General features: G+C 39.8%; 1 protein-coding gene across 1 annotated transcript in view; it reads right to left on the bottom strand.

The window, feature by feature from the left end:
• Window positions 1-21,689, bottom strand: part of EEA1 (early endosome antigen 1) — a 125,550-nt gene extending 103,861 nt beyond the window's left edge. Inside the window, 1 exon segment of the mRNA XM_035729300.1 lies at window positions 21,417-21,689. Coding sequence (XP_035585193.1) covers window positions 21,417-21,440 — 24 coding nt within the window. The 5' untranslated portion in view covers window positions 21,441-21,689.
• Between the last annotated feature and the right edge of the window lie 1,590 nt (window positions 21,690-23,279).

The following is a 23,279-nucleotide window of genomic DNA, read 5'->3' as shown; positions in this document are numbered from 1 at the left end:
CTAAAAATAAATGTTTGCTTTTGCAAAAATATTTGAAAAAAACATTGCTATAGGATACTATACACACTTTATACTTAGCAAAATTAGTTCTGAAACTGGAAAGGATACTAGTATTAGAAATTAAATGACAGACAACCTCAAAATCTTGGGGATTTATGAGACATCTAGAAAAATTTCTTATAAAATGTAACTTTCAGTATTGATTGTGTTACTCTGTTTCACCCTGTCTACCATAAAAACCAATTAGGAAGATTTTCGCAAATTCAAAGTTTGAAAAGCCAGCCGCAAACACGCACACCACCTTGACAAGGGTGCTTTAAATACATTATGTGATCCTTGTGCTGTAATTAGATAACCAAATTATAGGTCCCTCGCTACTATTCCTATTACTATAACCTCAAAAATATTTTTTCAATTTCATGGAAAGCATTCCAAGTCTTCCCAGGGAGTTTTCAGGCTCAACCTCTTAGTTTACCATATACTCTCTAGGTGATATCATCTACTCCCTTAATTTTAATTACCCCCAGTGCTAACAAAAAATAAAGTTCTAGGGGCACCTGGGTGGCTCAGTCAGTTGAGCATCTGACTCTTGATTTCAGTTCAGGTCATGATCTCAGGGCCATGAGATCGAGCCCCACATCGGGCTCCATGTTGGACATGGAGCCTGCTTAAGATTCTCTCTCTCCCTCTCCCCCCGCCTCCCCAGCCCTGCTCGCGCTCTATCTCAAAAAAACCTGTAAATCTAATCCAGATCTCTGCTGAACTTCAAATTCATATTTTCCTGTCCCATAAATATCTCTACCTGCATGCCTTGAAAGCACCCCAAAGCTAGTTTATTCAAAACCAAATTTTCTTTTTTTTCAGAAACCTATCACCCATCTGCATTCTCTACCTCAAATAACAGAAACATCTCACACCCATCTTGCCTAAATCCAAAGCCTTATTACTCTTCTCTCTTCCTTAACCTTCATATCCAATCATCTATATAAATTCTGAATCTATCCTTTCTCCATCTCCCTTGCCATTACTTTAGTTCAAGATGCCATCATCTCTCACCTAGACTATAAAAGAGAGACCTAATTTAGCACTCTATATTTCTATACCCACATTTCCAAGTGCTTTATAATTGCTTTCCCTAAACATCTCAAATGAATCATATCCAAAATCAAATCCTTCATTTATTTCAACCCTTTACCATCCCAGAGGAAAAGTGTTCTTTTCCTCCTATGTTCTCTAGCTTAGTTAATAATATTCCTTTTATTTAAAAACCTCAGTTAAAATCTAACTGAACCAGGGGCGCCTGGGTGGCTCAGTCGTTAAGCGTCTGCCTTTGGCTCGGGTCATGATCCCAGGGTCCTGGGACCGAGCCCCGCATCGGGCTCCCTGCTCCACGGGAGGCCTGTTTCTCCCTCTCCCACTCCCTCTCTCGCTGTGTTCCCTCTCTCGCTGTCTCTCTCTATCAAATAAATAAATAAAATCTAAAAAAAAAAAAATCTAACTGAACCAGAATAGAAATTTGTACACCAATGTTCATAGCAGCATTATTCACAATAGCTAAAAGATGGAAACACCGCAATAAATGGATAAACAAAATGTGGTATACATACAATGGAGTATTACCAACATTTAAAAGGAAGTAAATTCTAATACATGCTACGTACAATATGGATAAACCTAGGAAGACATGTTTTATGCTAAGTGAAATAAGCCAGACACAAATGGACTAGTATATATGGCTTCATTTATATGAGGTACCTATAATAACCAAATTCATACAGACAGAAGTAGAATAGTAGTTACCAGAGGCTAGGAGGTACAGGAAATAAGAAGTTATTGTTGAATGGTACAGTTTCAGTGTGGGATGATGAAACCTAGAGACAGATAGTTCTGATGGATGCACAAAAATATGAATGTACTTAATGCCACTGAACTGTACATTTTAAAAGGGCAAATTTTATACTCTGGTTTCTCTTCAGATCACATAATTTTTTTTTTGCTTTTAAAATGACAAATTTTATGTCACCACAATTTTCAAAATTTAAAAACTTTTTAAAAAACCTAACTGAATCTCAAGTTGGTGTTAAACCAATCACCTAGAAAATAATTATTTCAAGTGATTTAAGAACTACATAGGGGGTGCCTGGGTGGCTCAGTCAGTTAAGCGTCTGCCTTCAGCTCAGGTCATGATCCCAGGGTCCTGGGATCGAGCCCCACATCGGGCTCCCTGCTCTGCGGGGAGTCTGCCTCTCTCCCTGCTCATGCTCACTCTCTCTCTCCCTCTCTGAAACAAATAAAATATTTTTTAAAAAGCTTATAGACTTAGTGAGATATAGCATAAGGACAAAAATAACTGCTTTTAAAAAAACAGTAAAATTCACTCAGTAGTCTTATAAATGGTAGTACTATTACGTTAAAGCTATTTATATATATTTTCAGGAAAAAATACCTATGTTAATGTTAGGACCAAGATATTCAGTGTAAGACAAAAAAGATAAACTCACAGTAAAAACCATTTTCTACTCTTAAATTTGAACTCATGTTTTGTTTTGCCATATATATAGGGATAGAAATACTTGCTAGTTCTTATCACTTAAAAGCTTAAAAGCAGTGACAACCCAGAAGCAATGAGCACCTTTAGTGCCCATACAATTTTATCTAAAATAGCATTCCCCAGTGAAGGGAACCAGGGCTTTTTGGAGAAATGCTGATTTCAGGCTGAAGCAGAAATATTACAAGGGACATACTGTTGTGCCAAAAGCAAAGAAGCTAGCAAACACTAATCAGGTCCTGTCAAAATGACAAGTCACTTTGAAGGCACTTCCATTAGCTAAAGCTGGGGCAATTTGCACATCAAAAAATCCCATTGACTTCAATTGATTGAAACCTACTAAACATATATAAATCTGTGAGTTCATAAAATATATTTAAAAATCTACGAGTTCTCTTTCTTCAAGGACAGAAAAAGTCAAAAGAAAAGCAAGGCTCATTCATCACTGCTAGAGTATGTACCAACTCTTATTCTAAAAATTAGCAATTTTAAGCATTTACTCTACCCTTCCAGTATGCACTGATATTCATGGCAACCAAACAGCCCACTTGATGTTGAAAGTTCTTCACAGAAAAATGTCAGTTAATGTATGCAGAAGGAATGAAAGATTTAGAAAATCATCATTTTGCAACTGCTGATAAAAATCAGTCTTCTCAACTTAAAAGACATAAAACCTTTCCTGAATCTCCCCCTTAAAATAAGAAATCTTTCTGTCCTTTAAATTATATCAGGTTTCTTATTTATACTCTTGCAACACTTAATCATAATATAAGGAAGAAGAAAGTGACGTCTGTGTTAAATTGTTTCAGTAATGACCCTCAATGAATCTCCCCTATGTTTTAATGCTTTTGTAATTTTCTGTGTAATCCTCTCCCACATGGGCTCTGGACTGGCCATGAGACTTGACATGGCTAACTCTTCTGCTACAATATAAGCCCAGGCTAGCCTTAGACTTATGTGGCCCAACGAATATAATCAGCAATCTGAGTAAGTACCTTAGACTATCCATTCCAATCAAACTGACAAATAACCCCAGCTATATGAGTAACTTCAAGAGAGTCCACCAGAAGAACCACTCAGCCAAGCCTAGCCCAAACTGCTGATCCACAAAATCTAGAGCAAACAAAATGGTGGTTGTTTTAAGTCAAAGCCAAAGTTTGGGGATGGTTTATTATGCAATAGATACAATTAGAAATAGTAGATGCAATGTGGTATCTTCTCCACAAAAAAGAAAAGGAATCTTTTTGAGGCTGGGAGCCCTAAACAGAATGAGGTATTCACCACACAATTCCTAAGTAAGGACACAATAGAAGTGTCCACCAGAATTTAATGGGACACACAACAGTTTTAACACATTAAAAAAAAGGATTAACGTAACTACTCCATTACATCATTCTGTTTTCCATATTTTCTTTTTTAACTGTTTAAGTTAAACAAGAAACTGGAAGACTACATGACAAATGCCAATCTAGTTTTCAGGGTATTTGAGTAAAATCAAGACGTTTTTATTCTTTGACAATAGGCATTGGTGGAAAGAATATTGGAAAACCAACCCTCTCATACATGGTTAGTGGGAGTATAACTAAATGCAAAAAATGTACATACTCTCTGACTTTGTGCTTAGGAAATTACTCAGTGGTACCACCTACATATGTACAAGCATGTTCACTGCAGTATTGTTTACAATAGCAAAACTGGAAACAAAACTAAATGTCCTTCAACAGGGGACTAGTTAATCCATAGAATATAATATAGCTATTAAAAATAAACAAATAATAAAAGTTGTAGTTCTGGGGCACCTGGGTGGCTCAGCCATTTAAGTGTCCAACTCTTTTTTTTTTTTTTTTTAAAGATTTTATTTATTTATTGGACAGAGAGAGACAGTGAGAGCAGGAACACGAGCAGGGGGAGTGGGAGAGGGAGAAGCAGGCTTCCCGCTGAGCAGGGAGCCCGATGTGGGACTCGATCCCAGGACCCTGGGATCATGACCTGAGCCGAAGGCAGACGCTTAACGACTGAGCCACCCAGGCGCCCAAGTGTCCAACTCTTGATTTTGGCTCAGGTCATGATCTCAGAGTCGTTGAGATCGAGCATCACATGGAGCTCCACACTGGGCATGACGCCTGCTTAAGATTCTCCCTCCCTCTCCTTCTGAGCCTCTACTCCCCACCCCGCCCGCCCGCACGCACTCCCTCTCTCTCAAAAAAAAAGTAGTAGTTCTGAAAGTGGCAGTACTTAAAAATCTCCAAACTATACTAAGTGAAAAAAATTCAAACTCATATGAAGAATGATCATATTTTTATAATATTAATGGATATATGCATCAGAAAATTGTGGAGAAACACAAAGAAACTAACAGCAATGATTACTGGAGAAGGGACCTTCTACTTTTCATTTTATACCTTCTGTATTCCTAATTCTAACTCCTGACTGTCAGTCTCAAACTTCATATAAAATTTGTCTCTTAAGTCCTGCCTGCTTGCTCTAAATCTTGAACCTTGAAAATGGTCACTAATACTCTTCATTCTAATCTCCATAACAATTCTACCACCTTTAAACTTGTCTCATAATTCACTTTTGCTAGTTACTTTTTTGTCCTCAAAATTCCTTATTTCTCTGCCCTCTTAAAACTGAATATATCCTGGGGCACCTGGGTGGCTCAGTTGTTAAGCGTCTGCCTTTGGCTCAGGTCATGATCCCAGGGTTCTGGGATCAAGCCCCACATCGGGCTCCCTGCTCAGCGGGAAGCCTGCTTCTCCCTCTCCCACTCCCCCGCTTGTACTCCCTCTCTCGCTGTGTCTCTCTCTCTGCTGAATAAATTTATATACATATAAAAAAAATTGAATATATCCTGATCCATATTAAATCCTGAAGTAGAAGGCTTACTCAGATTTTTGCAATAATATGATTTAGAAAACTTATGGTACCAAATAACACCACTGATGCTTCTCTATCCATCATACAACTATATACAATAATAGTACGCTTTTTGGGAACCTGGCTGGCACAACAGGTAGAGTGTGCAACTCTTGATCTCCGAGTCCTGAGTTCAAGCCCCACACTGGGTAGGGTTACTTAAAATAAATAAATAAATAAATAAATAAATAAATAAATAAATAAATAACTCTAGCTCATTTATATCAGCTTTCAGCTGAGAACAAATCCTATTTTTTGAACTGTGAGCAACTCCATCTAACCTAGAGCCATCCTGCAACTTTAATGAGCAAGCAAATATAGTTACCCATGTTGTCAAATTATTGATACTAAATTGAGTGCAATCCCTATTCAAGCTGTCTTTCCAAGTGGCTTCTAAGAGGCTATGTCTCCTGTTGCATCTAATTCCAACACTCTCCAAAATTTCTCAAGTGCTAACACACAACATACTTCTCTGCATCCTAAGTCTTTCCTGCTAACCTAATGACACACAATACTGCACAATGCCAGAGAAGGGGTCAGAAGCATATTCTTACCAAATGCGACCAGCTCTTGTTTTCAGCAGGGTCTGTCAAGTGTTCCAAACACAAAAGTCCACCTAAATCTAGGAAGAGTGATTCAGAATATAGAAGCTGGAGTCACACAGACTTGCATTCAACTTCTAGTTTACCCACTTAGAAGTCCTGCAAATTTATTTAACTTCTCTAAGCCCAAATTCCCATCTGTAAAGTGGAACTAACAATGTCAGCCTCATAGAACTGTTGTAAGGATTAAATGAAATAATACATTTAAAATGTTTAAACCAGTGCCTAGCATTTGATAATATACTATAAATAACAGTCACTCATAACATTAAGACTTGAATCAAACTTTAAAAGTTGGGGAGCATCTCAAAAATGATGTTTCAATTGTATCACTTCATAGATGATGAAACTAAGCCCTAGAAAGTATAACTGGCTTGCCTGACATCACTCTGCTATCTAATGGTAAAGTTGCAATTAAAACTTAGGTTTCCCAGGTCCCAATTCAACATTCTCTCTACTAACCAAAATATTTCTTGGCCATCTGTCTGATACCCATCAAGACAATTTCTCTAATCTCATTTTCTTCAATGATAAATTATAGGGACAGATCATGGATCATGATCATGGATCCTTCTAGCTCTAAAATTCTCATTCTATGATTCATTTGGGTCCTAAACTGGCTACCTTAAAAGCATGTCCACAGAAATAGTCAACTATATTTTCAATCTCTATATATACTTTGCTTTCTTATGAACATGTTCAAAACTCTAAAACTTTTATGTTATTAATGGTTACACGAAAGTAATTTGCCTCTCAAAAGAAACCAAGTCCAAAAAAAAAAAGGAAAGAAAAAGGCAGCCAAGTCAATAAGAAATTAAGATTATTAAAACTAATTATAGATAAGTTATTAGTAACTAAATTGGGTTTGTAGACATCACACAATTAAGTCAAAATTAAGTAAAAGAGTAAAAGTTTTTTTACTCTTTTTAAAAATATTTTTAAAATATCTAACATAGGGATGCCTGGGTAGCTCAGTTGGTTAAGTGTCTGCCTTTGGCTCAGGTCATGATCCCAGGGTCCTGGAATCAAGTCCCGCATCGGGTTCCTTGCTCAGCAGGGAGCCTGCTTCTCCTTCTGCCTGCACCTCCCCCTGCTTGTATGTGCACACTCTCTCTCACTCTCCCCCTCTCTCTGACAAATAAATAAATAAATCTTTTTAAAAAACTAACATAATTAAATATCTAACATATAATTAAAATTGAGCTACATATTTGAAGCAAATTTAGAGTATTACTTTTTGAAGATTTTATTTATTTATTTGAGAGAGAAAGCACGAGAGCAGGGGGGAGGGGTAGAGGGAGAAGCAGACTCCCCACTGAGCAGGGAGCCTGATATGGGCCTACATCCCAGGACCCTGGGATCATGACCTGAGCAGAAGGCAGACACTTAACCAACTGAGCCACCCAGGCACCCCGAGTATCATGTGTTTTGATTCAACAAATATGGACAGCCAGACACAAAAATATACCAAAATAAGAGTTCATACTCTACTTTTGGGAAGAAGCCACTTTTCATTTTTTAAGTCTTAAAATCTCTCAAGAGAACTGTGAATGGTGTTGATAATAAAACTTCCTGAACAGAGCATCAATGGGCCATGCTCATAATCCCAGCAAATGGTCTTACACGGTACTTAAGAGTCTAACAGAAATTCTAATCTATTGGCTATGGATTCCTGTTATAAGAGATATATAGAGTATCAATTTCAAAGAAGTGGAACACAAAGTTCATAAAATTAAAATCCATCCTGAGTATAATCATCTTTTATGAATCCGTAAGACTATCCAAATAGCAGATGACTTGTAATTTGAGTTCCCAAGGAAACAGACTCTGAAACTCTGAAATCTACAAGCAGGTGTACTGGGGAGCGCTCTCAAGAACACCTGTGTGGGCACAGGGGAAGCATGACTGGGCAGAGAGAGAAGATAAACAGTACTGATCAGTAGCACAGTTGCAACAGCAACCTCAGCTAATCCTACCAAGAGTCCTGAAGCTAGATGGCCCTTCACAGAAGTCCCGAATCAAGGCAAGAGGATGATTCTTTGTATTCCCCACATCAGCCAGTAATGAGGCTGCTTCCGGAAAGGGATATAATCTTGGGTGAGGAAGCTTCTTTCTATTAGGGCAACTCCCAGAGAAGGACACAGCTATCACAGTGCCATCAGCACCATGACTCTATAGACAGCTAGGACAATGTGTCTCTGTCCTGAAGGAAGATCTAAGTGCCACATCAAAGCATCCACTGCAACAAATGTACCTTACTTGCATTTGAGATACTCATAAAGGGCTATACACGGGGGTGGGGGGATATCTCAGTAGAGACGGAGGAGAACTATCTTCTGGAACCTACTACATGGATGGCAGGTGCTGTGACGGTCATCTTACATGAGTTCTCAAATTTTATCACTGAATTCTTGCTTCCTAAAGACAGTTTTTTCTCAGCAAAGATGCTAGAAAACAGGGTAAAAGTTATTTGGACTTGTTATATTAACACATTTAAAATGTTACTTTAGGGTGGCAAATGATCTGCAGACTCAAAATCTTGGTACTTTCTTGGTTTTCAAATAACAGCTTTACCCTAACAGCATCTTAGAAATCACCTAGGTGGTGTGCTCAGTAGACAGAGAAGGAAAGTGAAGCCAAGAAAAAATCAATGATTTGCCTAAGAACATGAACTCAAGTCTCTTGTTTCCAAATTCAGTGATTTCTCTACTTGCTCTGGTGACTTTATACTCAAAAACTTAATGAAGTCAAAATAACCCTGAGGCATGAATCTTATTTTAAAGCTCAATACCAACTTCTTCTGGATCATTTGCATTTTCAAAATCATGAACACAAGAAACTTGAGTTTTATACTAAAGAAATGTCAATTGGTAGTCTGGCTAAATGAAATATTCTATCTTTCTAGCTATTAACAATAATAGCTAACATATAACCTCTATGACAGGCATGAAGCCAAGCACTTTGTCTATATTATGTCATTTAATGCGTATAACAATCCTTTGAATAAAGTCAAAGGGATTGCCCCCATGTAGCCAAGGGGGGAGAAATACGGTTAAAGAAGCTAAATAAATTGTTAGCTAAGATTACAAATGTAACGCACAAAGCTGAGATTCAATCTGACTTCAAAGCTTGTGTTCTTAATGTTAAACCATACAGCCTACGCTTCTTCTCAATTTTCCTTTTCTGAACTACTCAAATTTCTGTGATGTAGATGGTTTATTTTCATAAACCAGAAACATATTATTTTTATTATTTTCAAATATTTTTATTTTAAAACTGTATTATTCCTTAAAATATTTAAAAGCTGCAAAGAGATATGAGGTTTTATCAAAAAATAAATCCATACGTCCTTTCAGATATCTAACTCAATATGATTTACCACTTAATCTACTCCACATGACAATGTATTTTGGCATAGCACTGTATAAAGACAAAAATTCTTAAAACATTTTCCAAATATTAAAGTCCAAATAAAGTATCACTGAGACTCTAAAAACTTTTATATTAGCATACTTATGTAAAACTTAGCCAGAGTCTGATATTAAAGACCGAAATGAGACTAAAGGGTGGTTTTAAATTTCAACTACTGCTATAGTCTTTGCAAACACTTAAACAGATGTCAATGCAACTAAATAATTCATGTTCTTGTATTCAATCTGTCAATCAATCATAATGCAGGTAATAGCCATGCTTCTATCCTAAAGTAAGCAAGCTATCCTACCATAGTCCATGTTGAGAACATAGTCCAAGACAGCCAGGTTATATGACCCTGTGTCTATTGGTCAATTGACCAAAGATGTGATCACCTGGATCAAACAGCAGATATTCACAAGCTAGCGAGCAGCCAATAACATGGCCCAGTGGCAAAAAAGAAAAAAAAAAAAAATGCCCAAAGCCAAGAACGAACTACTACTACGCTCCATGCTTAGGCCTTTAAATCACAAACTATAAAGAGAAATGATTAATTAGCCACACAAACTGGCACTAAACAGATAAACAGTATAGTCATGTGGTAAAGTAAGAGTACATGAAACACCTCAGCAAATCAAAGCTATAACCCAACCAAAGTTTCAAAAGACCATAGACTATGAGTATGCAGAAGCCATGAAGAAAAAAACTAGAATAGAGGGTAAGAAAATTAGCTGAGAGTGGAAACAAAAATATACAGGTAACAGGGGACACAGATAGATTAAGAGTCACTGAGTTCTTTAACAGCTCGACTCTACAGTGAAAATCTATAAAGCCCTGACATGAAAGTCCCTAACAACACTACCTTGGAGCCTTCAAAGCCTTCCAGTAAAATGTCTGAGAGGCTCAGCCCCATATTAAATGTCTGATTTTGAATTTCCATAAAATTCCATCTTTCTTATCGCCGAGTACATCTTTATAACCACTTCTATGCTATTTTTGAGCTAACCTGATGGATCCTTTATTCCTAGGACCAAATGAATTTATTTATTTATTTATTTATTTATTTTTTATTTATTTATTTGAGGCAGAATGAGAGAGAGAGAGCACATGAGAGGGGGGAGGGTCAGAGGGAGAAGCAGACTCCCTGCCGAGCAGGGAGCCCGATGCGGGACTCGATCCAGGGACTCCAGGATCATGACCTGAGCCGAAGGCAGTCGCTTAACCAACTGAGCCACCCAGGCGCCCGGACCAAATGAATTTAATCATAACTATTATCACTATTTCAGAGCCATGGTAAAGCTCATTTCTAGAAGAATGATGTGTAAATTGTGTGTTTCATGGTACCACAACTCCTAGAAGGAATAGTCCTAAGTATTTTATGACCACACTCCACTTCCAACCTCAGTTGACTAAACCATCAATGAACACCTTTGGCCAGCCAGAGACCTATGCATGACCCAATGAAAAAAGATGCAGAGGACATTTTAAGTCTTCTCTTGTATTTGGGGAATTGAGACACTGGGCCAGTTGATTACACAAAGCTAAGGTGAAAAGTACATAGAATTGAGTGGTCAGAAGACCATTTGGGGTCTTGAACACACTGAGTAAACAGCAACAAGGAGGATGGTCACAGAGACAGAGAGACAAGATGCCAGTGGTCCATGAAAGACAAAGACAAGAAGAACTGCCCCTATCCCTGACACCATTATCATGAGGCCTAACTGTATAGCCAATTCTTCTTCATGGATCACTTTGAAACTTTCCAATAAATCCCCCTTTCAACTTAAACTGATTTGAGGAAGTTTCTAATCCTTGAAAATAAAAAATCATTTATTAGAACATTGTCCAAGGATGACAAATTCACTCATGCATTTAATACTTAACTAGTTTCTGCTTCCTCTAATCCATATTCCTCAGCAAGTAGTCTATGCTCTCTGATTCCACTTCCTTACTTCCTAATTTGTCCTTATGACTCTCCTGAAACTGAACTAGGTATGACTCATCTGTTCCATTCAGTGGACAGTTCTCAGTACTTACTTGACTTGACTTCTCTTCAAGATATGTGTTTGTACGTATCTAATACTTGCCTCCACCTGTCTCCTGAGTGCTGGACCTGTATTTCTACCTGCCTTGTGAACATCTCCACTGGGATGGCCACACCTCTAGTTCACATTCATCTTCCTCCCCAAATCTGCTCTTCTTCCTCCTCTATTCTTTACCTTAGTCCATTCCACTATCCTCTCAGCTACCCAAACCACTCACAAGTCAATAAGCCCTATCAATTGTACACCTTAATTTTCTTGAAAGTCATTCTTTATCCCCAAAGCCATTGTCTAAATTCAAGCTTTCATCATTTCCTGAACTGAAAACTAGAGATCCAGGAATTCTGATACAATGGAGGGACTTGGGAATCTTTTTTTTTTTTTTTTAAGAATTCCAAAGGATTCGAATGTACAACAATTTTAGAACTAAAAAGTTATTATTTTCTAGCCAGTCTCTCCCCTAATGGAGCCATCCTCTCTACACGGCCACCAACATACATTATTGAAAAACCACCAAGCATCAAACACGAAGTTAGATCCTACACACTAAAAAAAGAAAACAAAATCCCTACCCTAAGGGATCTCAAGTCTAGTAGGGAAATAGGTATACAAATTACAAAAATTTTCTAGAGATCTCAATTGTAATAGCTACTATATAACAGATGTTTACTGAATGCTGGATACTGTGGTGAGTACTTCATGAACATTATTTCATTTAATCCTTCCACAACACTTTGAGGTAGATATATCATCAATTTACAGATAAAGCAACTGGGTCTCAGAGAGCTTGAAATTTTGTATAAGATCTCACCCTCATGAGTGGAAGAGCCCAGGGCTTAAATGATGGTCTAATACCAAAAGCCTGTTCTCCTAATTAGTATGGGATGTTTGGGGAGAAGAAGGAAAAAAAAAAAGGTAAGCAAATAACTCCCAGTGTCACTTGAACTAAGCAATGTCTACAAGTGATGGTAGGACAGTCTAGCAGAATAAAGCACTTCTACAGAGGTATGAAGGGATGAGAGAACAGGGTAAGTTGTGAAAAACACAATTAGTGAGAATGGCAAGGTCAAGGCCATGTGCAAAGGTAAGTGGAGATGAGCCTGAAATCATATAAAAGAACCAGAGCATTATGGGCCTTGTGTGCCAAGGTAAAGAGTTTGGACATCTCCTATGGGCGCTGATTAATTACCAACATATTTTAGACAGATGAGTGATTTGCCAATTAACTTTCTATAAAGATTACCGAGGAAAAATATTTTTGGAGGGTTTTCCTTATTACAAATTCGATCATTTAAAAACTTTCCATGGCTCCTTATTGTCTATAGTATAAAGTCCAAAACCCTTTCCAGTCTCATATCTTACAAAGACACCCATCCACATGCAGAAAAGCTCACAACTCCCATAATGCTGTGCTAGGCTGTTTATGCTCTTGCATTTGCTTGGTCCCTGCCTTGAAAGATGGCTTCTCTCCCTTGCTCCTCTTTGCCTATCACTTCTAGCCTCTGCAAGGCCTTCAACAATCCCTTTCCTTATCTCGCCTCAACCCTTCCCTCACAGGACTAGTTACTTTTTCTTTTTGTTCTCATAAACTCTTCCTCTATGTATCTATTAACACATCACATTACTTTGTCATTATTTACATATCTGTTTCCCCCACTAAAACTCCTTAAGAGTTTTTAATCCCCAAGCCCAGCAAAGTAATTAGCACAGAATATATGCCCAATAGTATGATGAAATGTCTACACACCCACACCCACACGATTTAAAAAAGGGCGGGGGGGGGGGCAGATAAGAAAAGTTTTCCTTGAAGAAATTTGGAGTATATAATAATAACAACAACAACAACAAAATACCAACATTAGCATCAGCTAACATTTACAGAGAGGTATGTGCCAGATACTATCTAAGTCCTTTATGTATATTAATTCAGTTAGTCCTTACAATAGTCCTATGACAGATACTATTATGGCCATTTTAGTGAGACACAGAGAAATCAATAACTTGCCCAAAGCTACTCAGCTAGTAAATGGGATACAAATATCACCCCAGGCAGTCTGGCCCCAGAGTTCAGCCCGTTAACCACGAATCACACTGTCTCTTTAGCACAAGCAAAACACCACCAGGATAAGAAGGAAAAACTGAGTTCTAGCCCTGGTTCTTTTAGATCTCAATCTCTATTCTTTTTTTTTTTTTTTTTTTTAAGATTTTTGTATTTATTTATTTGACAGAGAGAGACACAGCAAGAGAGGGAACACAAGCAGGGGGAGTGGGAGAGGGAGAAGCAGGCCTCCCACAGAGCAGAGAGCCCGATGCGGGGCTCGATCCCAGGACTCTGGGATCATGACCTGAGCCGAAGGTAGACGCTTAACAACTGAGCCACCCAGGTACCCCTCAATCTCTATTCTTAACACACTAAAAATGAATCTACACAGAGAGAAAATAATTCCACTTTTTAAAATTTGTTTAATAAATTAGTAGTAACTGCATCAAACTTAAATGTGTAACCAATCTGGGAAGCCTTCCCTAACATCTCAAGTTTGGATCAGGGCCCGCTTGCTGTACGCTCTTGGGGCTCCCTGTGCTTTTCCTTCCTAAGACTCATCCATGTGACAAAAAAGCTATGGGATTCTTTGAACAGTTCCTCTTTCACTAAGCTCCACAGAGGTTCGTGTCTCTTTTACTCATCAGTGTGTCCACAGCACACAGTAGGCCCATACTAGACATTTGAGGAATAGATATGTTCAAAAGGTCTTCCCCAGGCATCTGGGTAGCTCAGTCAGTTGAGCGTCCAACTCTTGATCTGGGCTCAGGTCATGACCTCAGCGTCATGAGACTGAACCCCACGCCAGGCTCCTCACTCAGCATGGAGTCAGCTTGAGGATTTCTCTTTCTCTCCCTCTGTCCTTTCCCCTGCTCACACACACGCACTCTCTCTCTCAAATAAATCTTTTTTAAAAAAAAAGTCTTCTTCCCTATTCATTACCTTTTTTTCTGCTCACATTGTCATCACACTAATGCAAATCATAATTTCTTAGTGCCTAAAATATTAAAATCTCTCCTATCTGATCTCTGCCTAGATTCCCCTATGGTTTTAATATATCACATGCAACACTGACAAATAAATCTTCCTAAAACATTCCTTTCAATATTCATTCAATAAATATTATTAACTCCTACTTTGTGCCTGAAGAAAACCAGGATGTCACCCCAAATTATGCCACTTTGGCATACTGATTATTTTTAATTAAAGGCACTAAAACAGCAGGTACACAAGAACACTCTGACCCTCTTTTCTTCCTGAAAGCAGGAGATAAAGCTCTCATGTGAAAGGCATCCTCACTGTAGCAGGAGGAAAAAAGACATTCTCATCACCAGAGACAGAATTTGGGGCTGAGAAATCTGTATAAACAAACCTTGTTAAACTAACCCTTATCTTCTTGGCTACTTCTTCACCATTTACTACCCCCTAACCCAAACCTCTCTGTCTTGTTAATTCTTCACAAATGCATTGTTTCTTTGTCTAAAAGGTATAAACACCTGTCACTTATTTTGGTCCTCATTCTCTTGTGAAGCTGCCCATACATATGTAAAAACTTAATAAAATTTGTATCCTTTTCTCTGTTAATCTGCCTTATGTCAGTTTAATTCTAAGTAAGGCCTAGCCAGACACCCAAAGAAGGTAGAAATTCTGCCTCTCCTACATACCAAATATATTTCCACTGCTTAATAAAATCTTATTGATTTCCTAATGCCTACAGAATAAAGTTCAAAATGTCAAACTTGTCTGCTGAAATAAATGAGAAGGAAAGCCACCCCAGACCTGGGTTTCTAATACCATTCCCCACTAAAAGAAATAGGGCTCCTCAGAGAAATGGCCAATTTCAGGGCTGGGAAAGAGTAATGGATGAACTTAGAATACATTGTTATGCCAGAAAGTAAGGAAGAGCTAAAAAAAAAAAAAAAAGAATTATAGAACCATGTCAAAACAACACAGGGGCCACACAAAAGGGGCTCTCACTGTTCAAAACTGACACAGTTTGACCACCAAAATAATTAAGTACAGTGATGAGTTATAAACCATTTTTAAAAACTGAAATGATGAGTCCATAACAATAGGAAAGCAAAAAAGGAAGCTGAGGAGGAGGAGAGATGGATGGAGAGAGGGAAGGAAGAACAGGAAAGCCAATGACCAACTGGTAAAGAAGGGAATGCTGGAGTGGGAAAATCATTTTGCAGTCACTATGGTGAAGACTAGATGAGGCAAGAATGAACAATGAATGCTAAATTTAGGGGAAATTTTTGATAAAGAGCAAGATATTTGCATGGTCTTATAAGCAGATGTCTATTTACTGCAAAAAGAAGAAAAAATATTATACAGTCAAAAAGTCGGACTACACCTTAACCTTTGACAAGATAATCAAAAGTAACAGCACCTATGAAGGACAGAAAGACATCATGGGCCTCCAGATGTGATAACCTGAGAAGGACACATCTTCTAGGGAACACTCTGGCCCAGAATGCATAATTTCAATCTAATCACAAGAAAATATCAGGTAAAAATAACATGAAGAATAGTGTAGGGGAAAAAAAAGCCAGAGGGGATCTGTACTCTTCAAAAATACAAAGACATGTTGTGATGAAAACAGGCTATACCAATATAACAACTAAATATAATATCTAATCCTAACTAGACCCTAAACTGGTGAAGGGGAAATGCTACAAAGGACATTACCAGATCAACTGACAAAACTGGAATTACAGAGCAAGTGAACCAATATAAGTTAATTAAGTTAACCACTTTACTGTGGTTATGTAAATGAATACACTATTCTTCATTGAAGTATTCAGATGTAAAAGACCATAACTGATCTTCAAATGAATCAGAAAAAAAAAAAATGACAGAGAGAGCAAGAGAAGAGAGAAGAAAGTGTCCCTTGTATTATTTTATTCTTGCAACTTTTTATAAGTTTGAAACTGGTTCCAAATAAAAAGTTAAAAGTTATATATGAACTCAACTAGACCTGCACCATCCAATACAATAGCCATTATCAACATGGGGCTATAGAGTAGTTGAAATATGGTTAGTCCAAATTGAGATGTGCTGCTCATGCAAAATACACACCAGATTTCAAAGACTTAGTCAAAAAAAAAAAAAAAGGAATGTAAGCTATCTGAATAGTGATTTTTATACTGATTACACGTTGAATATTTTAGATATATTGGGTCAAAAGAAATATATTTTAAAAATTAATTTCACTTTTTTACTTTAAATGTGGCTACTAGAAACTTCTTTTTTTTTTAAAGATTTATTTATTTACTTGAGAGAGAGTGCGCGAGCAGGGGTAGGGGCAGAGGGAGAGGGAGAGAGAGAATCCCAAGCAGACTTCCCGCTGAGCACAGAGCCCAATGTAGGGCTTGATCCCAAGACCCTAAGATCATGACCTGAGTAGAAACCAAGAGTTGGATGCTTAACAGACTGAGCCACCCAGGCCCCCCCTTTTTTGTTGTTTTTAAAGATTTATTTATTTATTTGAGAGAGAGAGACTTTAAATTATGTATGTAACTCACATTTGCATTGAACAGGGCTGAGCTAGACAATCAAGAATCTCCACAATGGGGTGCCACATTATCTTTGTAAATGTCTTTCTTAATTTCTTTCCGCTCTAAACCTATCTCTTATCTCTAAAAGTCACTTGGTTTAAGCTACTTGAGGGTAAGGATTGTATCTTATTTACAGCTGTATCCCCAGTTTCTAGCACATAGCAAGTGTTATAAATACATTTATTAAAAGGCTATATGCAAAGGAAAGAGGGAGGGCAGGAAGAATGAACTTATTCTCATTTCTGTGTCTTGCTTATACTGTTACTCCTTCCTAAAAAGAAACTTTCCTAAGACCTCTCCTAAACACACACATTCTTCAAAACCCAATCTCATGCTCATTTTCTCCAAGACTCCCCGCTCACACAGGCTGGTTCTGATCTTTCCTCCCTGTCCTACTACAGCCTTCATTGTCTATATCATTTTCGTTGGCACTTAATCATATCCTTGAGGAAGAAGTTAGGTCTCATATTTTCCCCATATCTTCCACAGTGATTAGCACAGTGCTAACCATATCAATTTGAGTAGTGGAGGAAAGGGTAACAAGGTGCCAGAAAAAGGGAAATGGATTGTGCTGGGAAAATTTGGCTCTTGTCTCAGTTTTGACATCTACTAACTGTGTTGCCTTAGATATCAGTTAATCTGTTTTTACTTCCTCGTTTTTAAAATCAGACTTGCTGACCATAAAAAAAAAAAGCCTTTTATTTCTACAATTCTATAACAATTAAATCCATTGTTTTCTTTGGCAATGTTATTGATATATACCAGTGAAAGGAAATCTAATACACTAAGAGTAAATTTCTTAAGAAAGAAATAGCAATAAAGTTTACAAACTGCCTAGAGTACTAAATACTGATCATTTATTCTGTCTGGTCATCAAGCACTTTATTTCTTCTTTCTTTTAAAGATTTTATTTTTAAGTAATCTCCACATCCAACATGGGGCTGGAACCTAAAACCCTGAGATCAAGAGTCACATGCTCCAGGATGAGCCAGCCGGGTGCACCATGGTCATGGCCCAAGTGCTTGAGCACTTCAAATTCATAGTTCTCTTCAAAGGACCATCAAGCAAAATAGTCAACACGTACAAACTGGAACTACCTTAAAAATTTTATTTTCTAATTCAGACCCTTTCAAGCCTCAAAAAGACAACTTTTAGTAAGCTAATGGAAAAAAAAAAAAAGAAGAAGAAGAAGAAGGAAGAGGAGAAAAACCAGAAACAAATTTTCTGTGAAGTACCCTTGGGACCTTACTGGTGATGTTCAAAACACTCTGAGTTACAACTGATCGTAAGCACGTTGTCTGTATTTCTTTCAAAAATGCTTTTTTAAAGGACACTATTCAGAAGAAAATAACAACAGTTAAAAGGAAAAGGTCATCTAAAAGCAGAATGTTAAAAGAATGCAATATAATCTCAAAGCATGGAAACCATTTCAAACGAATCTCTAAATTAGCAACTTTCATCTTAATCTTGTATTTTATTACCTCTGCTGAGAAATAAGATTATCAGGGTGGGGTAAAATAAAATGGTTGTCACGTTACATAATGTAAAGATTCTAGTTATACTTGTTAGTAAATACCACCTGTGGACTTAATAAAATGTATATGGTAGGTTCTAAACTAGTAACACAAATCACCAGATTTCTTTAAGGCTTTTATCAAAATGCCCCTATTAAATGCTGAGATTTAACACTGACCTATCTGCAAGATAAATGCTGAACTCCTCTGAAAGGACTCCAGATCCTCTAGGGATCTAGTCTGTAGCTACCCATGCAGCTTCATCTCCCACTAATCCCTGCACATCATCTCACTTCCTAAACTTAATTGTTCACATTCCTCCTACTATTACCTGCCCCTTTTATGACTTCATGCCTTGGCATTTGCTGCTCCCTCTGCCTGACACGCTCTTCCTTCTTTGGAGCTGCGAATATGACCTCCTCCCAGAAGCTCGTCCTCACGGTCCCAACACCCTCACACAGAGTAGCACTCAGGGCACTCCTCATTCTTCTATTACAGAGCATTGTAATCACTTTCAGATGTCCACTTCCCCTACCTGGCTGTGAGTTTTAAAGGGAGGACCCATACTTTCTTAACTGTTTCCCAGTCCCTTGCGTAAGTTTGGTGTTTCCTGACACTCACTATAAATACACAGGGGTATAAAAGTAACTGTGAGAAACAATTCAAATTTTCCTATTAAAAGAGAATACACATTTAACACAGTGGTTTTCAATCAGGGGCAATTTTGTCCTTAGGAAACATATGATAAAGCACGAAGATAATTTTGGTTGTCACAAAAGAGGAAAGGGATGGGGGGAGGGGGTGCTACTGGCATGAAGTGAGTAGAAGCCAGAGGGATGCTGCTGAACATCTCAGAATGCAAAAGAACAGCCCCCCCACCAACAACAAAGAATTATCCAGTCACACACATCAATAGTACCTTGGTTAAGAAAGTCAGTTCTCAAGTGACTTATTCATATGTGATGATCCCGTATCACATCTCAGCAATAATCAGAATTTCAATTTTGCAATTTCAATAGAAACTTCTGTAACAGTTGTGTATACACCAACACATGGTCTTTATATAAAAATGATCCTTATACAATGGTAATGCTTAACAACATTAAACCAAGAGTATTGGAAAGCATCCCGTATTTCTGAAAATTAATCTATAACTACCAGAAGCTATTCTTTTTTTCAAAGTTTTTTTTGTTTTGTTTTTTGTTTTTTTTTAATAATCTCCACACCCAACATGAGGATTGAACTCATGACCCCAAGGTCAAGAGTCGCATGCTCCGGGGACTGAGCCAGCCAGGCACCCCTACCAGAAGCTACGCTTAAGTCAGTAAACACTTTATTTTATTTATAAACTTTAAAGCAAACCATAGGCAAACTAATTTCGGATGTGGAACTATGACAGAAACACAGTCTGAGGCATGAGGTAATCAGTTCCTCCAGGTCCGATAGAAGAAAAATCTCCAAGCACAACAAGTAAATCATGCACAGATGTCTTTACTGTTGAACACAGGAACTGACGGCAAGAGTAAAGGGCATGCCCTTGCTATTGCCAAAATCATCAGCTTATCAAGATTTTAAAAAACTCTGACAAAACCACTGCAAAAAATCATCAGATGTCAATACAGGGTGGTAGACACAAAAGTTAACTATTTCTCCCCCTGATATATGACCAAGTTTCACATGACTTGAACATTTCACAAAGCTATGCAGGATCCAAGTACACTCCCTTTCTATACAGAGGATGACTCAACTGTCTTTGGCACATTCTTTGACTGAATACTACAAATTCACTAATTTCTTTTGTCCTTTGAACTGAGTTTGGCCCAACTTTTCAATCATTTACATTTTGTTGCACCCTGTCAGTTTAAAAAAATAAAAGGCTACCCAAAACAAAAACTTGAGTACAGCAACTCTTGTAGGAAATGATACTCGATTATCCTAGGAACTGATTTCTAAGCCATACACATAGAGCTTTCCAATGCTCTTGTCTTTATAATCTTAAGGTTTTTCCAGCTTTCGAATAGGGATAGCCCTGGCAGAAAGTGAAGGAGTTAAGTGTCTATCACTGGATAAAGCTTACTGCGAATTTATTCTTGGAGAGCTCAAAAAAGGTACTGGGCTGAGAGGGCGAAACGCATTTTTAATTGGGGCGGGGGGAAAGTTTCCAACAGTGAGTAATATCTTCCTTCTCAGCCGATTTTGCCAGTAAGTGTCGGTACCACGATTGGGCCCGAGCTAGGCCGGGTTTCACCACATTACCCTGCAAAACCGCAGCTGAATGTGGCAGGTGCGAGCAAAGTTGGGGGGCGCGGTGGGCGGGGAGGCGGGAGAGGCTGAGCAAGCCTCCCGCAATCTCCCACGGGGCACTCTCCACCCGGCTGGAGGCACTAACTCTCCATTTGCACTGCCATTCCCGGAGCTGGAAGGAACGCGCCGGCACCACACCCTCCGGCCCCGCCACCCGTCTCACTGACAGCCCCGCGCGGGAGCACGACGCCGGGCCTGGGCGCGCGGGGCCGCCCGGGGACTCGGCGCCCGCTCGGGCTCCGGCCTGCCTGCCCCACCCGCCCTCCCTGCCCCCGCGGCCCGCCCCCGGGCCGGACGGCCGAGGCCTAAACCACCTCCCGGGCTGCGGGGCCTACAGAAGAAAGGAGCCCGCGCCAAGGAGCGGCACCCGGGCCGCCGCCTCGGCTCCTCAGCGCGGCGGCGGCGGCGGCGGCGCCCGCAGCCCCGGCTCGGGCTCTCCGGCTCACGTGCTGCCGGAAAGACGGTTTCACTCTCTTACCCTCTGCAAAATCCTCCTAAACATGGTTTAAACACCACCCGAGCCGCCGCGGTGAGTCTCCGGACCCTACGCGGGACCACTCACTACTCCGGGGAGCGCGAGCGGGAGAGACTGAGTCGGGAAGGGACGGGAGAAGAGGTCGGGGCTAGACGGTGGCGGCAGCCGCTCGGGCGGCCCCGACTTCCCCACAGGCGGTGAGAGGCAGCGCGCGCCAGCGAGCGACGAGGTAGCCTGCGAGCGCCCGCCCGCCGGCCGGGCCGCCCCCGTAACTGACAGCTGGGCGGACCCGCCCGCCGCCGCCACGCCCTCCTGGTCTGTCCATCCGCGGGGGGCGGGGCCTCAAGGGGCCTGGCCCGGAACTGCGACCAATCGGGAGCGGCGGCGGCGTGGGCGGCTGCGTGACGGACAGGCGGCAGGACGCTGGCGCCGCCGCTCCTTCCGGCGGGCAAGGGGACGCCGCGGCGGCCGAGCGCACGGCCGCGCTCCGTCAGAGGCCGTGCCCGCGCGCCGGCCGCGAGCCCGCCGGGGAGGCGGGTGGGGAGACCTGGGCCAGGCCTGGGGATGTCCCTGACCTCGGCGGGAGGAGGGGCTCGGGGGGTGGGTTCCTGAGGCCGCAGCTCAGGCTGCTTTGTAAAATTTGTCACCATGACCCTGGTCTTGACCTAGCCTGGACAGGATCCTCATTTCTGCTGGGAGCGCGTAGACCCTGGGTGAAAGCAAAGGATAGAATCGCAGACATGATTAACCTGTCTGTTGGGCTTCCCTCCTCTTGTTCAACCCCCGGTTTTGTTTCTCTGCTCCCTTGCTTCTAATTTCAGCCAAAGAGAAAGTAAAGAATCAGAAGAAAGAATAGGGAAGAAACTGGAATTTGAGTTGGCAAGAGTTTAGGGTTGTCCTTTTTGAACCATAGCATCAATATTTAATTGACTGATGTTGCTAACCTGTTACACTTTCTCTTTCTAAAGCCCTTGCGTGGCCCATTCTCCTAAGGAATATTAAGTCCTATTCTGATAATACTCATATAAAGTGAATCAACATTAATGCGTCTGTTTCATAAAAAAAAAGTGATAATAATAATAGTAAGGTCACAGATGAACAGGACGTGGACTTCAAATTGACTTCCAGGCACCACGTCATTATTTAAACTCAAAAATCACAGCTCCAGGGCGCCTAGGTGGCTCAGTCAGTTGAGCGTGAGACTCTGGATCTCTGGCTTAGGTCTGTGATCTCCGGGTGGTGTGAGCTACTCTCTCACTCTCTCTCTCTCTAAAATAAATAAATCTTAAAAAAAAAAAAAAAAGTCACAGCTCTGGAGTCCCACCATTCTGCTAGCATTCACAAGTTTTGAGGTTCAGGCGTTTTACCCTGGGAGGAAGAGAGAAAACTTTAATATCGTTTAAATAAGGAAAGAAACGGAATAATGCAGTTGACCTTGCTGGGAGAGAGGGGGAAACCTGAGGTCTACCCAAGCATGAATGGAGTGCTTTCTTCCAGATCGTTTGAAAAGATGCAGCAAAAATTTTCAAATGAGTTAATGTAAAATGTTTCATAAAGTATTATATGGTGTAATATGTTTCTATTGTAGACATGTTCTGTTTTTTATTGTGTGTGTGTCCATAGTGCAGCAAAATAGCCGTACCTACAACTAATACATTATTAATCACTATTGATAACGGTGCATTTAAATATTTCCAGACAAACATAGCAAAGCACACACTTTCCATCTTTCCAGACACAGGTGCTTTATTTTCAAACATGGGAAATACTTTGACCAACAGGGTGATAAAACTGTGTGGCATAATAAATATAATATTGGTCTCTGTACCAAGGTCCTGACACAGAGTTCCTAAAACCCTTGTAATT

This window comes from Zalophus californianus, chromosome 9 (genome assembly GCF_009762305.2).
Source record: "Zalophus californianus isolate mZalCal1 chromosome 9, mZalCal1.pri.v2, whole genome shotgun sequence".
NCBI classification, from domain to species: domain Eukaryota; kingdom Metazoa; phylum Chordata; class Mammalia; order Carnivora; family Otariidae; genus Zalophus; species Zalophus californianus.
Note: the sequence above shows the minus strand (reverse complement) of the source record. Positions and strands in the feature narration are given on the sequence as shown.